Source organism: Spermophilus citellus, assembly GCF_964194105.1.
Source record: "Spermophilus citellus genome assembly, chromosome: 2".
Classification (NCBI taxonomy): domain Eukaryota; kingdom Metazoa; phylum Chordata; class Mammalia; order Rodentia; family Sciuridae; genus Spermophilus; species Spermophilus citellus.
In genome coordinates, this window is record NC_138183.1 from 78,215,105 (window position 1) to 78,241,001 (window position 25,897).

The 25,897-nt window shown below is 40.2% G+C and overlaps 1 protein-coding gene across 3 annotated transcripts in view; it reads left to right on the forward strand.

Annotated features, from left to right (window-relative positions):
• PCSK5 (proprotein convertase subtilisin/kexin type 5) overlaps positions 1-25,897 on the forward strand; it is a 450,277-nt gene that overhangs the window by 375,435 nt on the left and 48,945 nt on the right. For all 3 annotated transcript variants that reach the window (XM_081278894.1, XM_081278895.1, XM_081278896.1), the window contains exons 25-27: positions 19,663-19,705; positions 22,458-22,594; positions 23,657-23,857. In XM_081278894.1, the coding sequence (XP_081135020.1) occupies positions 19,663-19,705; positions 22,458-22,594; positions 23,657-23,857 (381 nt within the window). The remainder of the gene's footprint in view (positions 1-19,662; positions 19,706-22,457; positions 22,595-23,656; positions 23,858-25,897) is intronic.

Here is a 25,897-nt window from a genome sequence, read left to right on the forward strand (position 1 = left end):
CCTAGCTCCTTGTTTCACAGTCCCCAGGATCAGGAAGCCCATGAGAACAGTTCCCATTCAGTTGGGTCATCAGGGCAAGAGCAAACCCAAGGAGAGATGTGCTACCACTTCCACAGGGATAGTAAATACAACCTGGAGATATGAGTGGCTGAATGCTAGAGTAGAAAAGTTTCTCCACCTCTCTAACCTCTAATTTGGACCAGAAAAGGCTGACAGCTTGATTTATCATCATGATGGAATTTTATGCCCTCAAATAATTGCTAGAAACCTAGCTGTTCCACTAGAAAAATAAATCACCCTAAAAATGTTGACTCTAGATTAAAATGACCCCAATATTTGAGTGATGACATAGAGCCTTTGGTTCAGTTTTTGTGTCTTAAAAGAGAAAGGAAGTTATTTTGAAGGGTTGCTTATTGGAAAGTCTAATACAATCATGCTAGCTGCCCAAGCCAATTGTTAAATTGCAGATTTATTGTGTTTAGCAGAAATGCAGTCTGTATGTTTGAAATATTATCCAAATGACCTGACTTCAACTTAGAAATCTTATATGAATTGAGACAAGTGAATTAGGGAGCACTCTTGCCTTCAGCACAAGAGGGTTTGTGAGAGGTGAATCAAGAACCATTTACAGTAGTGATAAAATACTATATTTAAGGCTGTAAAAATCTGGCATACAGGGTCTCAGTTCAGAAGTAAATTCATTTTATATGCTTGACAAAGGAGCAACTGAAAACTTTTACAAATGGGAAGCATGACCTATTGAGATCTTAGAGATAAAATATGTCAACTGTTCTTTGGGACTAGGTATGGTAATTACAGCCTCAAATGTTGAAATGCAAATCAGAATCAAAGTTAGTAACTGCTCAACTTTACCATGGTACAAATGACTAACGACAGTTACCCAAAGCCATTGTCCAAGTGTCACATTATGTACTCAAATATGCATTAATGGGATAGGCCCCTTGAGAACATAGAAAGTAACAGGGGAAAGCATCAGAGTCCCACCCAATTGACGGAACACCTTGTCTGATGGGACATTATGCTTTTACTTTGCCAAGAAGCGTATTTCATTTGGGAATCCTATGTCTGCTTTGAACCAGAAGTAGCTAGAACTACTTCCAATAATGCCTGACAACTGACAGGTATGTGCATTAACCAAGAGATTCTTATTAACTTTAGTCCCCTACACATCTCTGACCTCATCAGAGTGACCCCCCCTCTGCTCACCCTTACTCTCCAGCTACTTAGAAGGTCCTGGTCTTGATAACCTCCAGCCCATTCTTGTCCAAGGCCTCTGCACTGGCTGTTGCCTCTACCTAGAATGCTCTTCCTGAGATATTAATGTGGCTGAGATATAATGTGGCTGTCTCCTTCTTGTCATCCCATCTCAGTTTAAATATCATTTCCTAAAAGACTTCCTCACTGCACCAAACCCAGCCTCCCTCCCTCTCTCTCTTTCTACACACACACACACACACACACACACACCAATCATCCTACTTTAATCCTGGCAGATTGTATGCAATTATCTGACATTTAAATTTTTTATTGACTTTTTCAATTCGTGTGCTGTATTTCTTCCCTCATTTATAATGTAATTTCCAGGCAGGGAGAGAATTAATCTCCTATACTTACTACTGTATAATCTACACATGGAGCCACGCTCACCACACATACGTGCTCCACTGTAATTTTTAAACATGTAAATGGTAGAGTCTTGAAAGGTGAATCCTTGATGAATGGTTTGAAGGAGCTCACCTTAGGGCAGTCATTTGGTGCTAGTCCTTCACATCCTCATCTTAAAGCTGCAGGTGCTGGCCGGGAGGAGTGGGTTGCCACCCTTGTCTTCCTACCAGCCCCTACACCCAGTTTAGCCAGGACAGCTTTACTTTTATGTTTCGTCCTTTGTCAGGCATTTGATCTAAGAAAAGGGATTATTAGCACTTGGTGTCCACTTACACCACATGATTTTCCTCTGATTTACAATTCCATCTAATACCCATCTTATCATGCCTGCCCAATTTTTCAGGTGTTTGGAATGATGGCTTTCAAAATCAGCATAAAGACAGAAAATTTCTTCAAACTTCCTGTTAGATACATTAAACGTAAGCCCTGATCAAAGAAAGTACAATATTTGAGTAATCTGCCAGTTGTAGATACTGGAATGGCAGCATATGGCTTAGAGATATCCATCTAGTCTGCTGAATATATTTCCTCAAAAATGTGACAAAGCTGTCAGTAAAACTATTAGGTGAATAAATAGTCAATCATAAAAATAATGACATGTACTTAACAGTGTGCAGACATCACTGGCAGGAATGGGCCCAAAGGAAGAATCACAGTGGCTTGGGTAAATCTCAGGTATCCCCAGGTGCTTCTAAATGTGGGCCTATTTAATTCCATTGCACATTAAGCCCTTTCACAGTATTCGTAAAGAACCTCGGTGTTCATGGTGGTATTTTTATGGAAACTAAATCCTATTCCCTTTTGTTCACATGCCAAAATACACGAACCTTTTGTAGTCAAACTTGTCCCCACCTGCTTCTATCATTGTTAAAATTTTAGAAAATACTGGAGACTCCTAAAATGTATCCATGCTTAGGAAAATTGCCTCATCGTCAAGAGCAAACACTCGCACACTGGTCCATCTATCGTTCAGTGTGTCTCAAGAAGCAGGAGTGAAAGTAACAATGGCCTTCCGGCAAGGCCAGAGGTTTCCCTCAAAGCACAGAAAGAAATGCTGAGCCGTCTTGCAATGCAATTTTTTGACCATTAGAAAGACTGGGAGATGCTCTCTCATTGAATCTGTTTGGACTAATGACTTAGCCCATCTGGAGCACAAAAGCTTTAAACCTAAGAAAAGAGACAGTGAGGCTTCCTTGCACCTTCCCCATTCAGAGGAGTTAATAAGGGAAAATGCTGAATTACTATGATTACCCATGACTTGAAAATAGCTTATCACCTGCCAACGTGAATGAAGGCCCCTGGAGGGTTGCAAAATGCCAGGAAGAACAATGGCCTTGGAGACAGCATCTTTGTGGTGTCTGAGAGGCATACAGCAGACAGCAAAACAGCCGGCCCCATAAAATGCAGCTCTTATTCTAAGTGAACCCTGAAAATCAGTCCTGGGGTGTTTCCATGCCATAGAGAAGGAGAATAGAAGAGCTTTCACAAAACAATCAGGCCCATAAAACTTGAAATGAAGGAGAGAGATAGCCAGCAATTATCCGAAAGAATCATATACTAGCAAGCAGCCAATTTGAGGTATTTCGGGATGGGGAAAACTCTCCTCAAATTTGGCAGATAATTGTCAGCCCGCTGTCTACTTCATGTGTTATTGTGTAGACTTAATCACACTGTGAAATCCCTCTTGTCTTCAGACCTAAGTGCCACTGGAATGCTGTTAGAGTGGTCACATGAGGTTCATTAGGAGGAAGAGCTTGGCTTTGTCAAGCCTGGGTCTTTGGCTGACCCTCGGAATCCTTTCACCCTTATCACAAAGCTCCTGTGTTAAGGCCATTGTAGATGCTCACGCATCTCCCAGCCCACAAGATATAATATCTCAGTGGTGGCCTGACTCACTGGCAGGTGCTAAGCTTTTATTTTTATTATTAGAATGTTTTTGTTTCCTCATGAATCATTTATTTTTTTTATTGTTGGTCGTTCAAAACATTACATAGTTCTTAATATATCATATTTCACAGTTTGATTCAAGTGGGTTATGAACTCCCATTTTTACCCCATATACAGATTGCTGTATCACATCAGTTACACTTCCATTGATTTACATATTGCCATTCTAGTGTCTGATGTACATCAGACCTCATGAATCATTTAAATTAACTATTACCACAGCCTGAGTTGTGATGGCCAACTTTTTTTTTTATTTACTGTAACTTCAAAACAACTAGAATTTATTTGTGAATTTTTGTTCTCTTGGAGAATAAATACAATGAGAAAGGGCTCTCAAAAATTGAAGAAGATAGGCTTTTTTGTTCAGTAATGCATTGCCCTCCCTCCTCAAAGTCCACACACACATGTGTGAGCACATGCACATGCTCAACTCCCACAAACACATAGGCACGTGCTTCTGGGCCGCCTTTGCCCAAGGTGTTCTAACATGGACCTGGAGGGTGGATAGACCGATTTATGCCAGAGACCATGACATGTACTATATTAATTGATGGGAAAGCAAATAACGTGAAATTATTTCCATCTTTCACTGCCTTCTCTAGATAAACCAGCTTTGCTCTCATTTTTGTGCTGCTTCTAATATACTTCTCAGACTTTGAATTCCTAGCTCTCAGATGAACATATTACATTAGAATGATCTTGAAAGTGGCTATGTTTGGAGAACTGAGTGCTGAGAGGATCTTTCCATTTTTCTCGGCCATCCCACCCCACACATATTCACACACACATGTATCATGTGGTGACGTTATTTCTTCATATGGAGATAAGAATTCCCTTCTTATTCTAAAAAGTACTGAGTGGTTGTCTTTTGGGTTTTTGTTTTGTTTTGTTTTGTTTGTTTGTTTTTAAGATAAACATTGTATTGTACCCAGAGCAAACCGGCCAGGATATGTATAGCTCTCAGACATGGACAGTGTAAAACGTAATTCATGATTACCCCAGGTGTACCCCACTCTGTCCGATAAAGAAAGATAAAGAAACACTAAAAGACATAGTTTTGATCAAATAACTAGAAGCACTGGGCTAATGGCCGGTAAGATTGCATTTATTTCTCAAGCTACTGCTAATTGGCTGTTCGGCTTTAGTTAAGTCCCTGAAAATTTCTGGATCTCAGTTTCTGTATCTGTAAAACTTGGGGAGAGGTAGAAATTGAACAAGATCAAGGGTGGTCAATTCAAGTATGTACTGGCATGTACCAAGGTTAAGTGGGCCAGCTGGGAACTGAGGCCCATAGTAAAATCTTCGTTGGCAGGAGTCATTTGTTACTCAGTCCCAATCCATTATTGGATGCAAAACTTGAAGTTATCCAGACTTTTGTGATTTTTTTTTTTGGTTGTTATTTGGTGCTGGGGATTAAAGTGAGGGACTCATGCATGATAAGTATGCACCCTGCTGCTGAGCTATACCCCATAGCCCAAATCTTTTGATTTATTTAAACATAGTGCGGGTCAGTCAACATTGTGCTGGCCAAACAAATCATTCCTGAAAACTAGATTCCGGTCAGTCCCTTACAGACAGTGGAACTCTCAGGTCTTGCCTTCCCTACTGTGGATGGCATGTAGGGTCAGACAGCAATTGATATACAAACCGCATATTCAGAGGAGTGTATATAACGCAGGGAAGATGGTCACTAAGTCCTTCAGGCTACCAAATAATTACAACATGTACTGATTATTCATCACAGTTTCAGCAGCTCCAAGTGCCACTAGTGAAAACTGAGATGAGATTGCAAACTTCTGAGAAGGAGACACTCAAAAAGAACCTTAAAGGAGACAAAGCTCATTTTTAACTACAGGACATTTCTAGCCCATGGAAGAACAAATGGAAAGAACAAAATGGAAGGATTTCTGTATGATTTACCATACAACTCTGGAGACTTAGCAAAGCCTCCCATAGCTGTAAGAAATAAAAGCCCAGAAGTACAGAGAAAAGGATAATCAAAACATGCTGTGTGTTCCACACAAGTCATCAAATAACACGGGAGAAAATGCACAGGGATAAAAATATACCGAACGCAGCAAAACTCTCAGATCAAGACAAACATTTTTGAAGAAAACCACTTCCAAACTCTGTGACATTTTTATTTATTTATTTTTTACTTTCTCATCTTTTTTTATTGATTATTTAAAACATTACATAACTCATGATATATCATCTTTCATACATTTGACTCAAATTGGGTTTTGAACTCCCATTTTCACCCCAAATACAGATTGCAGAATCACATCTGTTACATATTCACATTTTTACATAATGCCATATTAGTGACTGTTGTATTCTGCTACCTTTCCTATCCCCTACTATCCCCCCTCCCCTTCTGTGACATTTTTAAAAGGTGGAACAATAGACAAAGGCTCCAAACCTAGGGGAGAGGATAGATTCTCTGGCTGGTGCCTCCTGATTAATGAGTAGAAAGTGATCCAGTTGCTATAGCAACTTGAAGATACACAAAAGAAAACATCACTTCCTTAAAATATGCCGGATGATGAATAGGCAGAGTCTTTCAAAATATCTCTGTAAAAATATGAGCAACTTTTTTAAAAGAGCAAACCATACAGGATGGCTGTTAGATTTTTCTATTTTTCAGATAACAGGATTTGTTTACATAAACTCTGGTTTGCTTACACAAACCAGCAGTTTGGGCAAAAAGTAATGACCAGAAAATATGTCTTTTGGAGAATAAAATTTTGTTTTTTCAGCAGTTTTGTTTCTGTTTAAGCAACAGAGGAGATAAATGGATGTTGTCCTGTTTTCCTCTTTTTTTCAACAATATCTTTACTTGGAGAATTTCCTTGGATGCTGAGTATGTGAACCCCAAAAGACAGGAAATGAAAGGTTATGCTTGCTGCAACCTTTCCTTGTCTGTCTGAATGGAGAAATAATAAAAGATATGATTTTGGTGGGACTGAACACCCAGTCCTCTTGGCTTCTCTAGCCTGGCTCCTGCCAGAAATGGGCACTTATTGCAGAATCTAAAGGATTGTTCTGTTTTGCAACAGGCTGTTCAGCTTTGGCAAGAATCCTAAAAAGATTAGAGATTTAAAGCAAGGTCTTGAGATGAAAACTGCAATGATTAACTAACCTGGAGATCCCATAAGTGGGGGACAGAGGTCGTTAATTTAATGATTTGCGTAACTGTTAGTGCAAGGCTGTTGACATCAGGCCCAGCTGAAAGGTCCCAAGGCCTATAGCCTAGACAGATGTTCTTTAGCTGAAAATGTGATGTGAGCTTTTGTTAATCAGTAGGAGGTCACTGATCTTGAATAGCATAATAAGCCTGCATGGTATAGTTTTTTTAGTGCAAGTATGTGAATATTCTTATTAAGCAAGAAAGTGTAATCTTAAATAAAGGCTATACAGACAAGAGATGGAGAAATCACTTGGAATTCAGGGGAGCAGAAGTTCTCAAATCTGAATTCTTTGTGATGTTAGACAATAATTGAGTGTTTAAATCAGTTTTTTTTTCATTGCTATAAGAAAATACCTAGGGCTGAGTACTTTATTAAAAAAAGAGGTTTGTCTAGCTCCTAGTTTTGGAGGTCAGAAGTCCAAGACCAAGTGGCTTCAATAATTTGTATCATAGTAGGAGTTCATGAGAAAGGTAAATGGTAAATCAAATGGTAAAGCAGGAAGCCAGAGAGTGGCTTTATAACTCACTCTCTTGGGAACTAATCAGGGTCCCAAGAAAATGAAGTTTATCCATTTGAAGGGCAACATAACCAATGACTTAAACACCTCCCACTAGTCCCCACATGTCCACCACCTCTCCACCTTAATTCAGTATGACCTCATCTTAGTTTGATTGCACATGCAATGACCCTGTTTTCAAGTAGGCTCATTCAAGGGTTGCACCCATAGGAACCAGGTATTAATACTGTAAATTGTCTTTTGTGACATAATTTTATCCACAAGTTAGTTACCAAGTCATTTCTACTTTCTAAATATTTTTCACTCCGTCTAATTCTACCCATCTCAGCTACAACCATGCATCTCTGAACAATGAGGACAGGTCTGAGAAGGGGATCACTAGGTGAATTTGTAGTTCTGTGACCATCCTAGCATGTGCTTACACAGACTAAGATGACTATGACATCACTGGGCAATATGATCTCATGGGACCACCATTGCGTGTATTATCCCTCATTGGCCAGAACGTCATTATGAGGTACCTGGCTTGGCCACACCTTAGTTCAGGCTGCTGGTGTACTTCTCTTGGATACAGCAATGATCTTCTAATTAGTCTCCCTAATTCCAATCTCTTTGGACTCTCTCACATCTCCAAATCCATTCCCTACACTATAATTATGTTGTTGTTTCTAAAAGGTGAACCTGATGGTGGCAGCTGCCTACAAATCTGAAATGATGGGCCCTAAGTGAAATCCCTACTCCCAAGCATGACATAGAAACTTCTTCATGGTGCAGCGGCTGGCCTCATCAGCCTTCCTCTCCCATCTCTCTTCTTGCTTCCTCGGGCCCCAGCATCTAGTCTTTACTCCAGCTCTCTCAGGCTCTTTGCAATCCACTTTGGCGCTTTTACCGTCCTTCTATTTTCAAACATGTATGTTTTAAGGTGAGGGCAATTATGCTGTATTTTGACAAGCTCTTGATGATCACTCTACAGTTTCTTCAAGAAGAAACTCATGAGCCTTTTTTTGGGGGGGGTGGTGGTGGCGGTACCAGGCATTGAACTCAGGGTACTCAACCACTGAATCACATCCCCAGTCCTATTTGTGTCTCGCTTTTGCTGACGCTGGCTTTGAACTCACACTTCTCCTGCCTCAGCCTCTGGAGCTGCTGGGATTTTAGGCATGCACCACCCGCAACCCAGCTTATGAGCTGTAAAGGAATTTTCTCCATAGGTTTAGCTCTCTCTAGCTTCAGGCTTTTCCACATGAAACACCTTTCTCTCCATTTCCACTCTCTCTCTCTCTCTGTCCTCCCTGTAATTTATCTTTCAGGTCTCAGCCAAGCCTTTGCTGCTTCAAGGAACTTCTCTTTAACTACTCCCCCACCCCCGCGCCCCATGCCTCCCCTACACACACACACACACACACACACACACACACACACACGTGTCCCACCTTACTTATTGCTCTATTCTCTTCTTAGCAAATTGTTCATGATTCTGTTAGTGACACTGACCATACACTGTCCCTTGCAACATCTTTTTATTTGCTGCATTTTCCCCAGGCCCTAAGTGCTATATTGTACTAGGAACATGTCACCATTGTATCCCTAATACATAATAGGGTTCAGAATATATTTGAGGAAGGAATGAATTCATGTGGAGCATAACACTAGGCACAATGGTTGCATATTTCCTTACTAGGGCACATCATTCACTATATCCCTGCCAGGGAGGATCTTTACAAAATTTATTGGAAGCTCAGGGAAAAAGACACATTCAATCAGGAGAACTAGAGGACTCAAATCAAACAAAATGCTTAGTGCCCTCACTTACAACTGTTGCTGAGGGCCTTGGACCTAAGTTTTCCCTACTGGGTTTTTTTATTTCATGCCCTTCATCAACCTTTCAAAGGATTTTAATGTTCTTTCATCCACCAAATCTTCAAGTCTTTTTCTCCAAGTGTTTTCTTTCTTATTGCATACTTGTCCCTGAATCCTTCTCCAGAAGCTAATGGTTATTTTCTTGGGTATTCTGCAATTTCTTTGTGATGGGTCTTCATATTATTTTTAAAATTAATATAATCATAATAATGATATTATTTTTGCTCCTTCCTGGAACCAATAATTGATGTCTTTTAATGATTCTGGAAAATTCTCAGGCATTCTATTCTCTTTGAATATCAACTCATCTTATTCTCTAATTCTTTCTTTTAGGAACTTTGTCATTTGTTAGACCTTATCGTTCTAACTTTTTGTGTTTTAACCATGCTTTCCTGCATTTTTTTTTTATTTTGGTGTTTTGTTGTTGTTGTTTGTTTGTTTGTTTGTTTTTGTTTTGTACCAGGGATTGAACTCAGGGAAACTTTATCACTGAGCCACCTCACCAGAACTTTTATATTTTGAGCCAGGGTCTTGCTAAATTGGTTAGGGCCTCATTAAGTTGCTGAGTTGGCTTTGAACCTGCATCCTCCTGCCTTAGCCTCCCAAGGAGTCACTGGAATTACAGGTGTGCACCATCACGCCTAGTACCTGTATTCTTTTTGTCTCTATGAGCTAAAATTTTCATCTCTCCTTTTCTCTGAGTTTCTAATTCTTTTTCTGCTATGCCTAACCTACTATTTAATCTATCCATTGAATTATAGATGCTGATTCTCATACCATTCTCTTATAAAAATTATATTTGTTTCTTTACCAAACTGTTTAATCCCTTAATATTTTTCAAGATACCTTTATTTCTTTAAAACTATTAAAGATTTGGTATTTTTATATTCTTGCCAGATAATTTCAAGATCTGTATCTGTGCACCTGATTCTTCCATCTGTTATTTCTGCTAATTTTCTTTCATAATGACTGATGTCCTTGTGTGGTTTATGTCTTTAAACTATGTCCATTTTCCTGGAAAAAAAAATGACATATGAGACTACTTTGAGGTCTAGGCTAAGGTTTTACTTATCTAGAAGGATTTTCATTTACTTCTATCAATTGCTTTGGGGTACTACCTCCCTGGGACTACTTAAGTTGAGTTTCCTCTGGAGATGTCCCAGAAAACACAGGTTACATTAAACCTACATTCCATTCCATTTATCATTACTTTCTTTTTGTTCTTCTTGGGTTTGGTTTGGTTTTAATCTTCCCCAAATCAAAATAAGACCAAGATGATCTTTTGTGGTCTCTTTATCTAGCAAGTTTATTTTCCATTTATAAACTTGCACTAAAACTGTAGTGTTCCTATACAGTCCTGCATTTTACCTGGCAACCCCAAGTATACTAAGAATGCTCTGAATTTTTTTATTAAGAAAGAGAAGTAAAAGCCCAATTAAGTGGGAAGAGAAAGGGAGAATCATGATTTGGTATTTTGGGGGCCCTGACCAAATATTTTGTCCTGTGCACAGTGGTTTCTCTCTAATTGTCTTCTTTAATTACTGTCCTCTCATCAGACTGCAAATTCCTTGAAGGCAGGGTTTTCCTTTATTGCCTGCATATATTCCTGATAACAGCCAATACAGGGTATGGAGTGAGCATGTGACCAGTTAAGTGTGTGTTTATTCTGCCAAGTCCATTTCACAGCCAAGAGCCTTTCTTTTCCCATCCATGTATTGTACTCCAGCCCAGAACAGCCCAGGGAGCCATCTTGGTCTCCCTCTACTCCCCAACATCTTGTCATCTAATTCTGACTTCACTACTTTGGCTTCTCTCAAATCTGAGTTTTCCATTACTGCAGCCACAGACTGAACTGATACCCGATCATTTCATCTCTCGAATATTCCTTTAAAAAGTGTTCTTCGTGGGGCTGGTGCAGCTCAGTGGCAGAGTGCTCGCCTCACCTGTGGGAAGCAGAATCACATAAAAAATAAAATAAAATAAAGGTATTGTGTCCATCTACAACTATTATGTTATGTGTGTGTTATATGAAATCCTGGTTTGATTTAGCAGGATGTATAAATTTCCATGGGTAAATGAGCCATTTTTCACATAGCACAAGGATGGTAAATCAGATTACATTAGAACTTTTTTAAAATATAAAGCTTCCCATTACTTCTGGATTAGAAGATAAATCTCTTATTCAGATCAATAAGACCTTATTTGATCTGGTCCTGTCCATGACCCTGGCCTCATCTCTGTATTCTCTTCCTTTTTCTCATCCCTACTAGCCGTTTTGATGAACAGGTCGAGCTTTCCCTGGACTCAGACCAGTGCACCCGATCCTCAGAACTTCACATGGCCTGACCAGGAAGGACAGTGCACGCCTCTAATCCCAGTGATGTGGAGGTAGAGACAGGAGGATTGTAAATTCAAGGCCAGCCTCTGCAAGTTAGTGAGATCCTGCCTCAAAATAGAAGGATAAAAAGGGTGGGAATTGAGCTCCTCAGTGGTAGTGCATGCAGATATTCAATCCCCATCATGGCCAAAATAATTTTTTAAAAAGGAGAGAGGAACAACTTCACATGGCCAGGTCCTTATTAACATTCTGATCTCTACTCAATGTTGATTCTTGAAACTCCCTTTCCCTAGCTAGTCCTGCAAAATGAGGACCTCTCTTTACCATAGTCTCCTCAGTCTCTGCCCTTAACCTGAATTTATTTATTTTTTTAGTTCCTGGAGCACCTGGTACTGGAGATGAAGGAAAACAAAAAGCAAAACCCTTCTTTTCATGGAGCTTACATTTTAGAGTCGAATTCATGCATTTTTTTCAAAGAAAGGGTTGTACTTTATTTACCTTCTAATAATTATCTGATTTTTTAAAGTTGTGTTTTTCTCCCTAAAATGTAAGAAAAACATGTGTGAACGTGCAGCTGTGGTGAGCCCTCCTTGTAGAAATCAGCTGCATACATTCATTCATGCCTTCCACCTGCTACTGCCCAGAGAAGCATGGGATCCACAAGTAACTTGCCTATTATGATATCCCATCGTTGGAACCAAGGACTTGGTAAAGTCCAGTGGAGGACGGAGCCTCTTTTAGCCAACATTTGTAGACAATGATTTCCATTATTTATTCAGATCCCTGCTACTACTATATCCCTCCAGGGGGTTGTGCCCCATTGTTAGCTGCACCATTTTCATTACTGCCAATTCAAATATTTATTCATTGTCCTTGGACACCAGTGAGGACAAAAAGATTGAAAAGCATCAACAACCTCCCCAACCAAATACTTTGTATCCCAGCACCATTGAGCCTTCCAGAAAAATCTTCTGCTTTGGCAAAGCTGTCAGAAGATCCATTTTGTATTTGAATGTTAATTATTTGAAGCAATTCTAAGTTCAAGGCCTATTTGAATTATGTACTTCTTAGTGCTATTTGGGGCTTATAATTAGTCGCACTCTTTGGGCATATAAATCTCTTACCCAATTCATTATCCTCAGATGGACTGAAGAATGTCAGCCACTCTCCTGAAAATTTGTGCAGTGTTGTCCAATAACTAAATACATATTTACTCTAGGAGAATATGCATCATGGACAATTTGCTTAATTATATCTCAAAGCAATCCAAGGATTGGTCGCTTGAAGAGCTGTTCGTGCCCTTAAAGGGAGCAATGAAACATCTTAGTAGGTTGGATGTTCTGCTGGGGCTCCAGTTGGCTGCAGGTGCTGAGAAAGGGAACCGTCTAGGAGTGTTTGGCCTTAGTGATGGTCTCTGGTCTGGTTGGTGAGTTTGAGGCAGAGCCAATAATAACCCATTGCCTAGTCATCTGCCTCCTTTCCAGAATCCAACCAGAAAAACAATTCATTTTCAAAGTGAATTTTATCTGAAGAGTTTGTACAAACATCTGCCACTGTTTGAACCATACCCTGTAGAAAAACATCAGTCCTGTACTGATGATGTAGGGTTAGGAAGGGAAAGAGAACATCTCCTTCTTTCCTACCTTCCTTCCATTCCCCACCCCCCATCCTTTATTGTTGTATTGTTGTTGCTATTGAGACAGGGTCCTATTATGTTTCCCAAACTGGCCTCAAACTTCCCAGCTCAAGTGATTCCCTTGCCTCAACCTTCCCAGTGCCGAGACAACAGGCGCATGCCACCCCACCCCACCCCACCCACCTCTGGCTTCTTTCTTTTCTTAGTAACATTTTGTTCTAATTGATCCTGTAATGCACATCGATTAAGAAAACACAGAAATATATATATATATATATATATATATATATATATATATATATATATATGTGTGTATATATATATATATATATATATATACACACACACACATAAATGGGAAAATATAGATATGCACACATAAATAGAATCAGAGATTAATATTTTATTTTTTCCCTTCTGATGTTTTACAAATATCTCTGCATATGGATATATAGACTTTTACATGCATATCAACACATATTCATAGCTGTGGATCATCCTTTTCCACATAACCTATAATAATAAAAATTATTCCATGTCATTAAATACTCTTGAGAAAAAGATTTGTAATGCTATTCATTAGCTCATCTGATGTCAATATACCATCATTTTAAACATATTTTCAACAGATAAAAATCTCAGGTTATTTTTTGTTGAGACATGATTACTGGTTATTTTCTGAAAAATGTATTCTAAGGAATAAGTTTGCATACTAAATACATAAAGGGTTGTGGAAAGGTGGGGAAAGTGTAATTGAACCATGTCATTTAAACATTTTCATTCATATCTATGTTTCCCACTTATTTTCTGCTAAAAAATGCTAGGTGAGCTAGTTAATTAGAATCAAATAGTGTATAAATAAGGAAAAGCTGGAAGCCAAGTGCAGAGGGCTCCTTACATACATTCACATGAGTGACACTATCAAAGGGCCATTTCTTCCATGTATGACATGTTTTTGCAAGGTTAAACATGGCCTTCATCAGGTATGGTCTGAGTCACTGGTTTCTAGAGCTAGATGTGCCAAGGCTGCAGAAAAAAATAGAATGTATGTTCATTTTTTAAAGTTATCCTCTTGAATTTTCTATGTTTACACACCTCTTTAATACATGTAAAATAGTCATGCACTCATGCATAATCGTTTTAGCCGGCTTTTTTGCTGCTGCCACCAAAAAACTTTACAAGAGCAATTAGAAGAGGAAATGTTAATTTGGGAGGCTCACAGTTTCAGAGGCCTCAATCCCTACATGGCCAGCTCCATTGCTCCAGGACTGAGGTGAAGCAGAACATCATAGTGGAAGAATGTGGTGGAGGAAAGTGGGTCAGAGAGAGAGAGAGAGAGAGAGAGAGAGAGAGAGAGAGAGAGAGAGCGCTCACACTCTCCTCACCACGACAAAATATAAACCCCAAAGGCATGCCCCCAATGACTCAAGTCCTACAGCCACGCCCTACCTGCTTACAGTTACCACCCGGTTAATCCCTATGAATGCCCTGATTAAGTTAAGGCTCTCATAACCAAATCATTTCACCTCTAAACTTTCTTGCATTGTCTCACACATGAGCTTTTGGGGGACACCATATATCTAAACATAACAATAATGAATAACAGTAATTAATAACAAATAATTTATGCACACATATGTGTATTATAGGTGCGTGGTAACTTTTTAAGCCATGGGGTTGATAGATTTTTAAAAAGTATGGAGATTGAGGCTTTGGATTTCTTTTCTTTTCTCTATATTTTTATTGGTGCATTATAATTAAATATAATGGTAGGGTTCATTGTTACATATTCATACATGCACATGATATAACCATATAATAATTGGCTTATATAATTCCCCAGGATTCCCCCTTTCCAGTCCCACTCCCTCTCCCTAATTGAGTTTCTTCTGTCTTTCCTAAATGTCTTTCCTTTCTTCATCTTCCTTTGATTTTCATGGATTTCTCTTATTGAAGATCTTGGTGTGAGATTAAAGCTAGAAATCTATGAAGTATGACTTGAGCCTGACTTTGGCTTAATACTTTGCCTAAAGGTGGGGGACATTAGCCAGGAAGACTCTTGGGAAGGTAAACAGAGTGTTGAGTTTGGCAGAACCCAGATAGCTGGACCAGGGAAGTTGACTGAGCCAAAAGATAGCAATTATCTGGGAAAAGTAAGCATGCAGGTTACGGTTTAATTATATTTAAGTTTAATGGAAAACTTACAGATGTGACCTGAGTCAGTCTAGAAGAACTTAAGAATTCTAGACTACTGGACAAAAGACTAAAAGTGGTGAGAACTAAAGATTCTCCTGAAAGCACAAATTTAACATGTTCATTCTGCATCATCTTAGAGTAACCTCCCAAATAGGTCTGTACAGTATGGGACAGATAGTTTTGATTTATTTATTTATTTTGTGGTGCTGGGGTTGAACTCTGGGCCTCATATATGCTAGGCAAGCACTGTGCCACTGAGCCACATCCTCAGCCCCCAGATAAATTTTAATAGAAGTCTTAGAGGACTGGTTAGCTTTAGATGTGAATGAAAGTCCTGGAAGCATAAAGGAAATAGCCAGAGGCAAGGTAGGAACATCCTGAAATCAATTTGATCCTACCATTTTGCAGAGTCAATTCTGCCTACACGATATGTAACTATGGCTAATTCTGACATATTCTATGAGAAAATGCTATTCTTTTTTTTTTTTTTTTTTTTTTGTATAGGGGATTGAACCCAAGGGCACCTAACCACTGACCCCAGCCCTTTTTTCCTTTTTTATGTTTTATTTAAAGACAGGGTCTCACATAGGTGCTTAGGGCTTCACTAAGTTTCTGAGGCTGGCTTTGAACACGCAATCCTCACACTTCAGCCTCCTGAGACACTGGGATTATAGGTGTGCCCCACCACGCCTGGTGAGAGAAAAGACTATTAAGAAACTGAGTTTCTTCTGTCTTTCCTAAATGAGAAATAAACATGCAAGAACAATAAAATTATAAAAAGCAAGTTAGAGGAATTTTCCCTTGTAAGTATCCTTCATTGCAGGACCCAAAGTTTATGTAAACCATAAAAATAAACCCTTCTCTGAACATTTTAAACTGTTTCATTCAATCTCAAATTTAAAATATCCCCCTTCCATTACACTGTATAGGTAACATGCATATAACTCCTCTGTGGCCCTGGTTCATCCATATTCACTGGTGAAGGCTATGGGGACCACTAAGAACAAAACAAAATGGCAGAGAGTATAAGTTGACTGCTGAAGGTGAAGTTGAGAGCAGGAGTGGATGTGTCTTTGGGGACAGTGAGCTCAGTTTCCATACTACTGAGCCCCAAGGACACAGTAGAAAGGTGACGCAGAGGATGATGCAAAGCTCTCAAGAGTGGACACTGTAGTCCTGCCCACCTTGCCCCTGTCTCATAAAAAGTACACGATAGGAATGAGTTTTCTGAAGAACGGAAGACTGTACCCCACTCTTGAAAGGCATCTGCTGACACATCCTTCTTAGCAGAGATGTGGCAGCTGCAAGCCAACAACTGTTCCAGAAGGCTTTTTTCCAAATGTGTGAGGTTCTCTGAATTCTGACCGATCGAAATATGCTCTCTCAACCCAAAGATTCAACAAGATCAAATAACCAGAGCTATTTAAACATCCGACTTTGGATAACACCTTCCAAGACAGTTAACAAATCTAGCTTGTTTATATGCCCCTTTCCCCTCCCCACCCCCTCACACATACTAGAAGCCAGGAAAATTTGTCTTTCTCCTTAAGCCCCTCTCCTTACCATCCATATGCCAAGTTGACTCAGAGTCAACTTCTAGGTTTGGGATTGTTACCATCTTCCTTAATCCCATAACAGCTGCCTCTCAGTGGTCAAGCTAAATCCATTTAGCTTATGTCTGACTTGTAGATCTTCTGGGGTGGAAAAAAAATTTTTTTAAATAATTCTCATTCTTTAGAACAACTGGCAATAATGAGAAAAACTAATGGGCATCCGTTAGCTGTTAGAAGACACAGCTCCTCTCCTATGCATAATTCATGTATGCAAACTGTTGTTAAGGTACCAAATTCACTGTGCAACTGGGCTGGAAAAGTCCCTGAACTCAAGATTACATTGGTATGCACATTTCTGAGTCTTGGTTCTGTTTAACATTTTCATCAGTGACCTGCTTAAAGGAGCAGAGAGCAAGCTCATTAAGTTCCTAGATGGGAGGGATGACCAGAACATTAGAGAACAGGATTAGAATTTCCCCCAGCCTTTGCCAAATTAGCAAAACTGTCAGAGCCGAATATGTTCATCAGGGACAGGCAGAAAAAAAGAGAAAAGTAAGCTGCCCAAATGCAAGCTGAGCAGCAGCAAGTTACTTAGAAGAAGAACTGAAAAGAATATAGATGCAAAAATAGGCTCAGAGTGGGAAATGAACCAGCCCTGTGGAGCCTGGTGTTCATTAGAACCTCTGTACACCCTTAAAATGGATTTACATCATCAATCCACAGATGGCAGAAGCATAAAGCCCTCCCAGGATTTCTAAGAATGTCAGGGAGCTTTTCTTTCTCATGAGTACCTTCAGCTTCTTGGTTCTACTTAATTACCCTGGTTTTTGGTTCATTTCACTGTCCGATTTTAGTCACCTTACTATGAACCATGTTGACACAGACATTAAAATCCATTTTCTTCCCAAGAACAAAAATCATGGCCTCCTGCTGAAGGGCCTTTGTATCACCTCGGTTGTCTTGGCTCTTGTTCAACCCTTCTAACTAAATTTCTACCCCAAGTAACTTAACAAGGTATTTTCCTAAATATAGATAGTTCTCTGCCTAAGAGGAGCTCTGGGACCATCCATCTGGTAAGTCAATCATGACAGGTGTCACCTAACAGGTGAACTTGACAAAGTCAGCAAGCTTTTTCTGTGAAGTGGAAATAGTAGCTATTTCAGATCTTTGTTGCAACCATGCAGTTCTGGTACTATACCATGAAAGCATTCATACATCGTACATCATAAATGAATGTCCAAAGCTGAATTCAGTTCCAGGGTGGGCCATAGTTTCCTAACTCCTATTAGACTGAATTTTGGAATCTTTGACTGTCAGAGAGACTTAACAAACTTCTTGTCCAATGAACTATTTTACACCTGCAGAAACCAGGACCTAAGAAATAAGAGTGGTATTTAAGCATGCTTGTGAGACAGTTAAATCTGAGTTAAAACTTCAAACTAGAAACATGTGTCCAATCCCCAGGCCAGTGCCATTTCCATCACTAGGCTATTTCCAGAAGGTTCTAAGGATACCTCCTTAAAGTGGCAGAGCCTCTCTTAGCAATCTTCTCACTATAATTTTGAGTGTGATACATGTACAGTAGACAGTAGTGACATCTTGAAGCATTCCTAGGTTGATCCAAGATGAGTGTGTGACTAAAGACTGGGTGAACCACTCTCTACACCTCCCCCAAAAGGGCAGGATTTGAGAAAACCAGGACACAGTCCAGACAAGATTAGAGAGTATGTGCGAAGTTCCAAAGACTTAGTTTAAAGTTAAATGTGATGTGAAATCTCCACATACCAAGAGGAATGGTTTAAGGAGTAATTGGTGTTCATCTCCTGTTACAATGGAAAGAGCAGGACTGGGGTGAGGCCAGATCATAGGGGGGAAAAAAACAGCCAGAGGAAACTGGGGACCAGAGAAAGTGACAGGATTTCCTTATAATCAGATCTGAGAGTGACAATGTTGGGGATGGGCAGACAAACTGAGATGGTGATTCTCCTGTCTCTCTCTTTTAAGTCCCCTGAGAGCTGCAAGAGGGAACCCTTCTCCAAGCCAACAGGGACACATTGAGTCATTACACTTAATGAGAACAGGAAAGTTTCTTTAGAAGGTTGTCAAGCGCAGAACACAAAGTGAGTGCTTGTATTGGGAAAAATAACTGTCCCAATTTCAAAGGACCTTCTCAAATGACACTCCCTCCCATTGGCAGGCATTTAGGGAAATTCATGGGAAACCCACAGTTCTGGGTCAGACGCTTGTAATCTCTATTTGGATTTTTGGGTAGATATGACTGATGCTGTTACCCCAACAGGGGCATGAAGGGTTTTTTGTTGTTGTTTGTTTTTTGTTTTTTTTTTTTTTCAGTGCTGGAAATCAAACCCAGTGCCTCACACATGCTAGGCAAGAACTCTACCACTCATCTACACACTAAGCCCAGAAGATTCTTAATGTGGATAGGGGGGGTGTGATCTAATTTGAAGACCCGGTAGCTTGGCCCTATTCCTCCTTGAAAGTCAGGCCAAGTGTTTATGAGAACTCTTATTTTATTACTTTGATAGAGATAATTCCTAGTGTACTTCTTGTTACTCATTAGAAATGGTGCAATCTGTTCAAATATCATTTCTGGACAATACTGTTCATAAAACCATACCAGAAGATTATTTATCTCACACCACCACATTTCCAAAATTCATTTTTTCCAATAACAAAAATGCGGTTGATAATTTTTCATTAGTATAATTTTTTTCCAGATGATCCAGGAACCTGTACCTCATGCGCTGCAGGGTATTACATGTAAGTCTGGCCTTCTTTCTTTTTCATGACACTAACTTTTCTGCAGTTTCAGCATTACTGACTTAATCCTAAATCCAGTGATTAAAGCACAGAGGCCCTGAAGCAACTCTGTCCTGTGGGCTATTAATGAGCAATTCTTGGATTTAGCAATAAAAGCCCAGCTGTTTTCTTGACTCAAAAGGAGGCCTTCTTTTTCTGGATGTCATCCAGCCTGACACTGGTGTCTAGGAATCTCGCCATGGGTGACCAAATTCAGACCTTGCTGTTTATGGACAGACCTTAAGCATATACCAACCCCAAGGAGGCTGTTTCCGAATGTCTGCATGGAGACCCTGTCCCTAACTGGAGTTGAATGCTCCAGGGGAAACCAGGTTCCGTCTTAGCTCTGTATCATCCCATGTGTAATAAGAGATGCAGAACACTCATTTAAACGAAACACAGAAAATCATCAACCTCAATGTTCTTTAATCAAAACCTACAAAAACGAAGATAGTGTGCTTCTATGTCATTTCCTTTCCTATCTTAGTCTCCCTTCCAGCTTATATTGTTGCCTCTCCTGAAAGACAAATTAAGAAAAGGAAAGAGATGAAAGTGGCAGGAAGGCCCAGGCTGATACCAGGCCCACAGTCCATTCCTCACTGGAGGAGTTGTGTGGTAAATAAACCCTCCTTTCTATTCCTTCTATGCATCCTTCATAAAGATCACCAGGGACACTGGATCAATGTTTATCTCTGAGAAAAAGGGAAGCTCAGGGAGGTTCTGGGTCATCTCATATTACACCCAAGCTAGTGGCCAGGCTCTATCAGGTCATCTCAGCATTGGTGGGTCACTTTCTTCTGTTACCACATTGCCTGTGGGTTCACCAGATTCTAGGAACTCCAATTGCAGTTGTAGGTCAGGAGATGGTGAAAGGAGTGAAGATAATGGGACAGCAACTGAAACATCGTTTTAAACGATGAGTTAACTTTCTCATTTTACTAAGTATCCTTTAACTAAAATTTGGGATCAGAGTGTTTCATATTTCAGATTATTTCCCAGATTTTGGAATATCAAATTCAAACACAGAATTCATTATGTTTCATATACACCTTATACACATAGCCTGAAGGTAATTTTACATAGTATGTTTAATAATTTTGTGCATGAGACAAAGTTTCATGGTGTGAAATTTTCTTCCATGCTCAAGAAGCTATGAAGCTGGGCGTGTTTTGCCTTTTGGAATTTTGCATTAGAGATACTCAGCCTATTCTTAGAGGTGTGGTTTTAACCCAATATTTCCAGAATGACTTTTCCTCTACATTGCCAGAGTCTCTGCACCTCTGACCCACTGATTTAAATTATTGTTTCATTTAAACAGGGAAGGAGGGGTGCAGAAGAGGCCTCGGGTTTGACTATTATAAGATACACCAGATGACATTTAATGAGCAGAATGTAAATTGTCAGCATGTTCGTAGTCAACATTTAGGCAGCATATGGCTTTCCATGGGATCCCAAAGCAGAATGAATGGCAGAAATGCAAGTGTTCCCTGGTGAGGTCACATGGTGGGAACACAAAATGTTCTTTGAAGAACTGGACAAGGAAAGCTTAGTCTTAAAGTTAGAAAATATAGGGACATGCAGCAGTGGGCAAGGAATTCCCAGTCCTTCTTATCACTCCCTATCACTCCAATCTCACACTATCCTGCCTACTTCTGCATTTTGATACCTGAATACACCTCACCACCACCACCTGCACCTGTTACCTATCCAACCTGGAGTGTTATCTGTGAAACCTGGGATCCAGCCTTGTCAGTGTCACTGGCTCACTAATGAGCATGGTTCATAAAACACTTTAAGAAAGAAATGCACTGAAATAACATGCTCTAATACCACCAAGCTAAAACACACATATTCTTTTGAATAAAGCTAAAGAGGCGTAGTACATTAGAAATGGCTAAGGAAGAAATGCAAAGACTTCCCCTGATGATGCTTTGATATTCACCAAAGGACAAGACTCAACTTCATTCTACTCTTCCTTCAAATTCCTTCCACAATTCAGTGGAGTCAGAATTACAACATATTGCTGTATAATGAGAATAATAGATAATATATGTAATAATTCATATATGCATATATACACACATGTATGTTATATATGTGTGTGCATATATGTGTGTATAAGATGAAGTTATTAATAATCACTGTTATTAATAATCTAGTTACAGACATTCTGGTAAACTACTTGAGCTCAACACTGAGCTATCTCAGGTCTTTTAAGTGCCAACTGCTGTCTGGTAAATCACATAAATCACTTTGATTAAAATCCTGGTCCCAACTTTAACTAGATTTTGAGCACCAGATCTTGAACTTCTAGAACTTCTAGCTCCCTTATCTAGAAATTTAAAATAAGTAATATCTACCATATGGGATTTGTGCAACAATTCAAATGACTTGGTACGTGAACATACTCCATAAACAAACATTAGTACCCCATTCCTTCTCCACAGCCTCCTCTCAGATGCCCTGACATAGCCCTCAGAAGTCCAGAAGTAGGTAGTGAATTGGTTTGACAGGGAAAATCACACCAAGAAATCCAGTTTCCTCCCCTGAAATCCAATTATCTACTTCTGTTACAAATGCTGCATAAAATAAAATGCTTATTTGAGACACTGAAAAAAATACTGCATAGAAATGTATGAGGAGATTAAATTGTGGCAGTTAAAAGAAAAATATCAGCACATGTCATGGAAGAAACTACATCCTCTTCCCCTAGGTTTGAGCATCATTGTTATAAAACCTGTCCTGAGAAGACCTACAGTGAAGAATTGGAATGCAAAGCATGTGATACTAACTGTGGCAACTGTGACCAGAATGAGTGTTTCTGGTGTGAAGAGGGCTTCTTTCTCTTGGGTAAGTCAAAATATGGCATCATACAAAGAGAGCTCTGCAGCTCTACCCAGGCAGTGCAATAGGAGCACTCCTGTGATGGGTTTGAGAGTCCTCATATGCTGGTGCTTCTGGTCCAAGAAGGAATTTTAATTTGATTTGAAAACAAACATTAGTACTTCCTTCTGCATTTATTTCTAACGCACAGTTCATATTTCACTAATTCATCTTAACTCTCCAAGCTGATGGAAACAAGAATGAGTTGGGTGGGAAAGGGGAGAGGGGACCTAAAGATGAAAGTTTTGGCTTTGAAGTCACCTGGAATATTTAGAACCATGATGCTTTTCTTGATAATTAATCCATATTATACATTCCTGTACCCATTAAGAGTTGAACAAGATCCCTTATCTTAAATTCATTGACTTGATGGAAATGGATAGTTGGGAAAGAAATATACTGTGAGTCTTCCAACTGAAGAACAAATAGCCCAGTGTTATCAAATATTTGAGGAGAGAGAGTGAGGCAGACAGTCCACAATGAACTTCCATGGTTATCTCAATAGAGATTCATTTTCTTTGTAGTGTTTCAAGATATCAAGAATGTTGTGGTGTTCATTAAAGCTCCTAACCCTTTAAGCCAATGGCCAGTTTAAATTCGCAGTAGAAAAAGGACTTAGCGTCAGATTATTAAAATACATTCTTTGATTAAAATATGCTAAAGCCATCTTAGTTTCTTTAAAATCAAGTGCAATAAAAAAAAAAATGTTTCTGAGCCAGGGGAGGTGGCGCAAGCCTCTAAATCCAGCATCTGGGAAGGCTGAGGCTGGAGGATCCCAAGTTCAAAGTCAGCCTCAGCAACTTAGTGAAGTCCTAAGCAACTTAGCAAGACCCTGTCTTTAAATAAAATATTTAAAAGGGGCTGGGGATGTGACTTGGTGCTTAAGCTTCCCTGGGTTCAATCCCAGGTATGACATTTAAAAAAAAAAAAATGTTGCTGAGAATCGCTTTATAACTTGGCCTCATCTAGTGCTTCAAGCTAGACGGGCAAGCGCCCCACTTAATATGTCCTCTTCATGTTCTTACGAAGGTGGTAGCTGTGTGAGGGAATGTGGTCCTGGCTTCTATGGAGACCAGGGAACGGGAGAATGCGAGCCCTGCCACCCATCCTGTGAAGCCTGCACCGGCATTGGCGATGACGAATGCAGCAGGTGCGGGGAAGGACAGCAGCTGCGGCGCGGCACGTGCGTCTGGCCCGCCAACAACCAGGTGGAAGGCAAGTTTTGGAACGGTATGTGCCTCCCAAAGAGAAATCGCAGGGGCCTAGCTACCTACCTACGCTGTACCCCTTCATCTTTAACCTCTATTTCTGAGTTATCCAAGAGAGGAAGGCTGTGCAGAGAAATGAGAGTGGCGTGAAACTGGAACGGGTTTCCCAGGTCTCAGGTCGCTTGCAACCTGAGAGGGTAGGAAACGGTGATTGGCATTTGGCCGGCAAGGGGAGCCCAAGGTGCAATTTATGAACTGTCCGGTCTTAAAAGTTTCTACCTGGGTGAAGATGACCCAAGAACCTGTAAAGAAAATCACAAAGGGAAATGACCATTTTCTCAGCTTTTCAGAATAGGGGTTGGAGGTGTGGTTCAGTGATAGAGCACTTTCCCAGAAGGTGCAAATCCTGGGTTTGATCCGCAACAATATAAGAAAAACAATAAATTTTCAGAATGGCTTCTGTCACATTTATCTTTACATCATGCTAAAGGAAACCTTCACCCATTGGAAACTTTGACAGTTAAACCTAACATACTGGAACTTAGACTAAAACAGATGATCTTGCTGTAGGAATTAAAATTTGTCATTAATCAACTGGGCTTACTGGCATGCACCTCTAGTCCTAGCTACTCCAGGAGATATCAGGAGATAGGAGCATCACTTGAGCTCCGGAGTTAAGGAGAGGAGAAGGAGAAGGAGAGCAGGAGGAAGAGGAAGATGAGGGAAAAGGAAGAGGAGGAGGAGGAGGAAGGAGAAGGAGGAGGAAAGAAAGGAAGGAAGAAGGAAGAGAGAGAAAAGGGGAGGGGAAGGAATGAGTCCTATCAGGACAAACTTGGCCTGGCTTCACAGGCCTGTAATTCCTGAGGCAGGAAGATTGCAAGTTTCAGGCCAGCCTGGGCAACTTAGTGAAGCCCTATCTCAAAATTTTAGAATTAAACAAATAAAAAGGGCTGGGGCTATTGCTCAGTGATGGAGTGCCTCTGGGTTCAATCCCCAGTATGGGGGGAAAAATCAAAAAGCAAACAAGAAAAAGAATCTGCCATCATTAGTACTCACCTTTTAAAAGTTGCCCTCCCCAGTTGTAGATGGGGAAAGCGAGGGGCACGGGGAGCAGGGAAGAAGACTGTGGGAGCTTGCACTCGAATACCAAAGACTTGCCACTATGTACTCCTCCCTGAATCTTTAGAATTGGCCTCCTCACATTTATGTCTTCATTATAGACTTTCTGGTAAGGAAATTGCATGCCTTCAGAGACCTCTGTGTGTTCAAGGTGGTTAAAAAAAAAAAACAAAAACAAAAACAAAAAATTATCTTCCTGCTGGAAAAATTAGACTGACATTCTATGCAGCAATACTGGTGAAAACAAGAGGTGCTCTCCCTTTGATCTGGGGGCAAAGATCTGGTGAGGGGCCACCACAGTGCACAGGTAATGGCCGCTCAATGAGGCCGCACAGGATGAAGCTTCAAAGGGGACAAGAGAAAGGTCTCGTGCTGGTTTCAGAGGGAGCCTGTCCATGGCTGCAGTCTGCTATGACAGTTTTGCACATGTGACTTAAAGGAAGAGAACATCCCAAACCCAGCAGCCAAAGGCCGCAGAGCACACGGGGCCGATTTCAGAGACAGAGCTGGGAGAAGATTATTCAATCCAGATTGGGATATCTTCTGTGAATTATAGCTGAACCAAAATGCTGAAAACGAGTTTGTCTGGCATTCAGGCATTTAAGAGGCAGCGCAAGCCAAGAGGGAAATAGTCTGGTGCTGTGTTTCTCGCTAAGAACATCTGTATTTTATCTGGCGTCCAGATGATGAAAAGGTTCGGGGAGCCAAGAGTCAGAGCGGACTTGATTCCCCAAATGATTACACGTCTCTTCAACTGGACTACGCATTTTGCAAGCAAAAATCAGACTTTGATTGTTCCCCTTTGTCAAAGCACCACACCCACCCCTCTACTTTTTCTGCCATCACAATGTAATGTTTTTGAAGAGTGGAAGGATTTATTCCATTTGGGGGTTTCACACTAATAAGGGATTCGGGAAGCAGATGAGAATGTTTCTCATGGCTG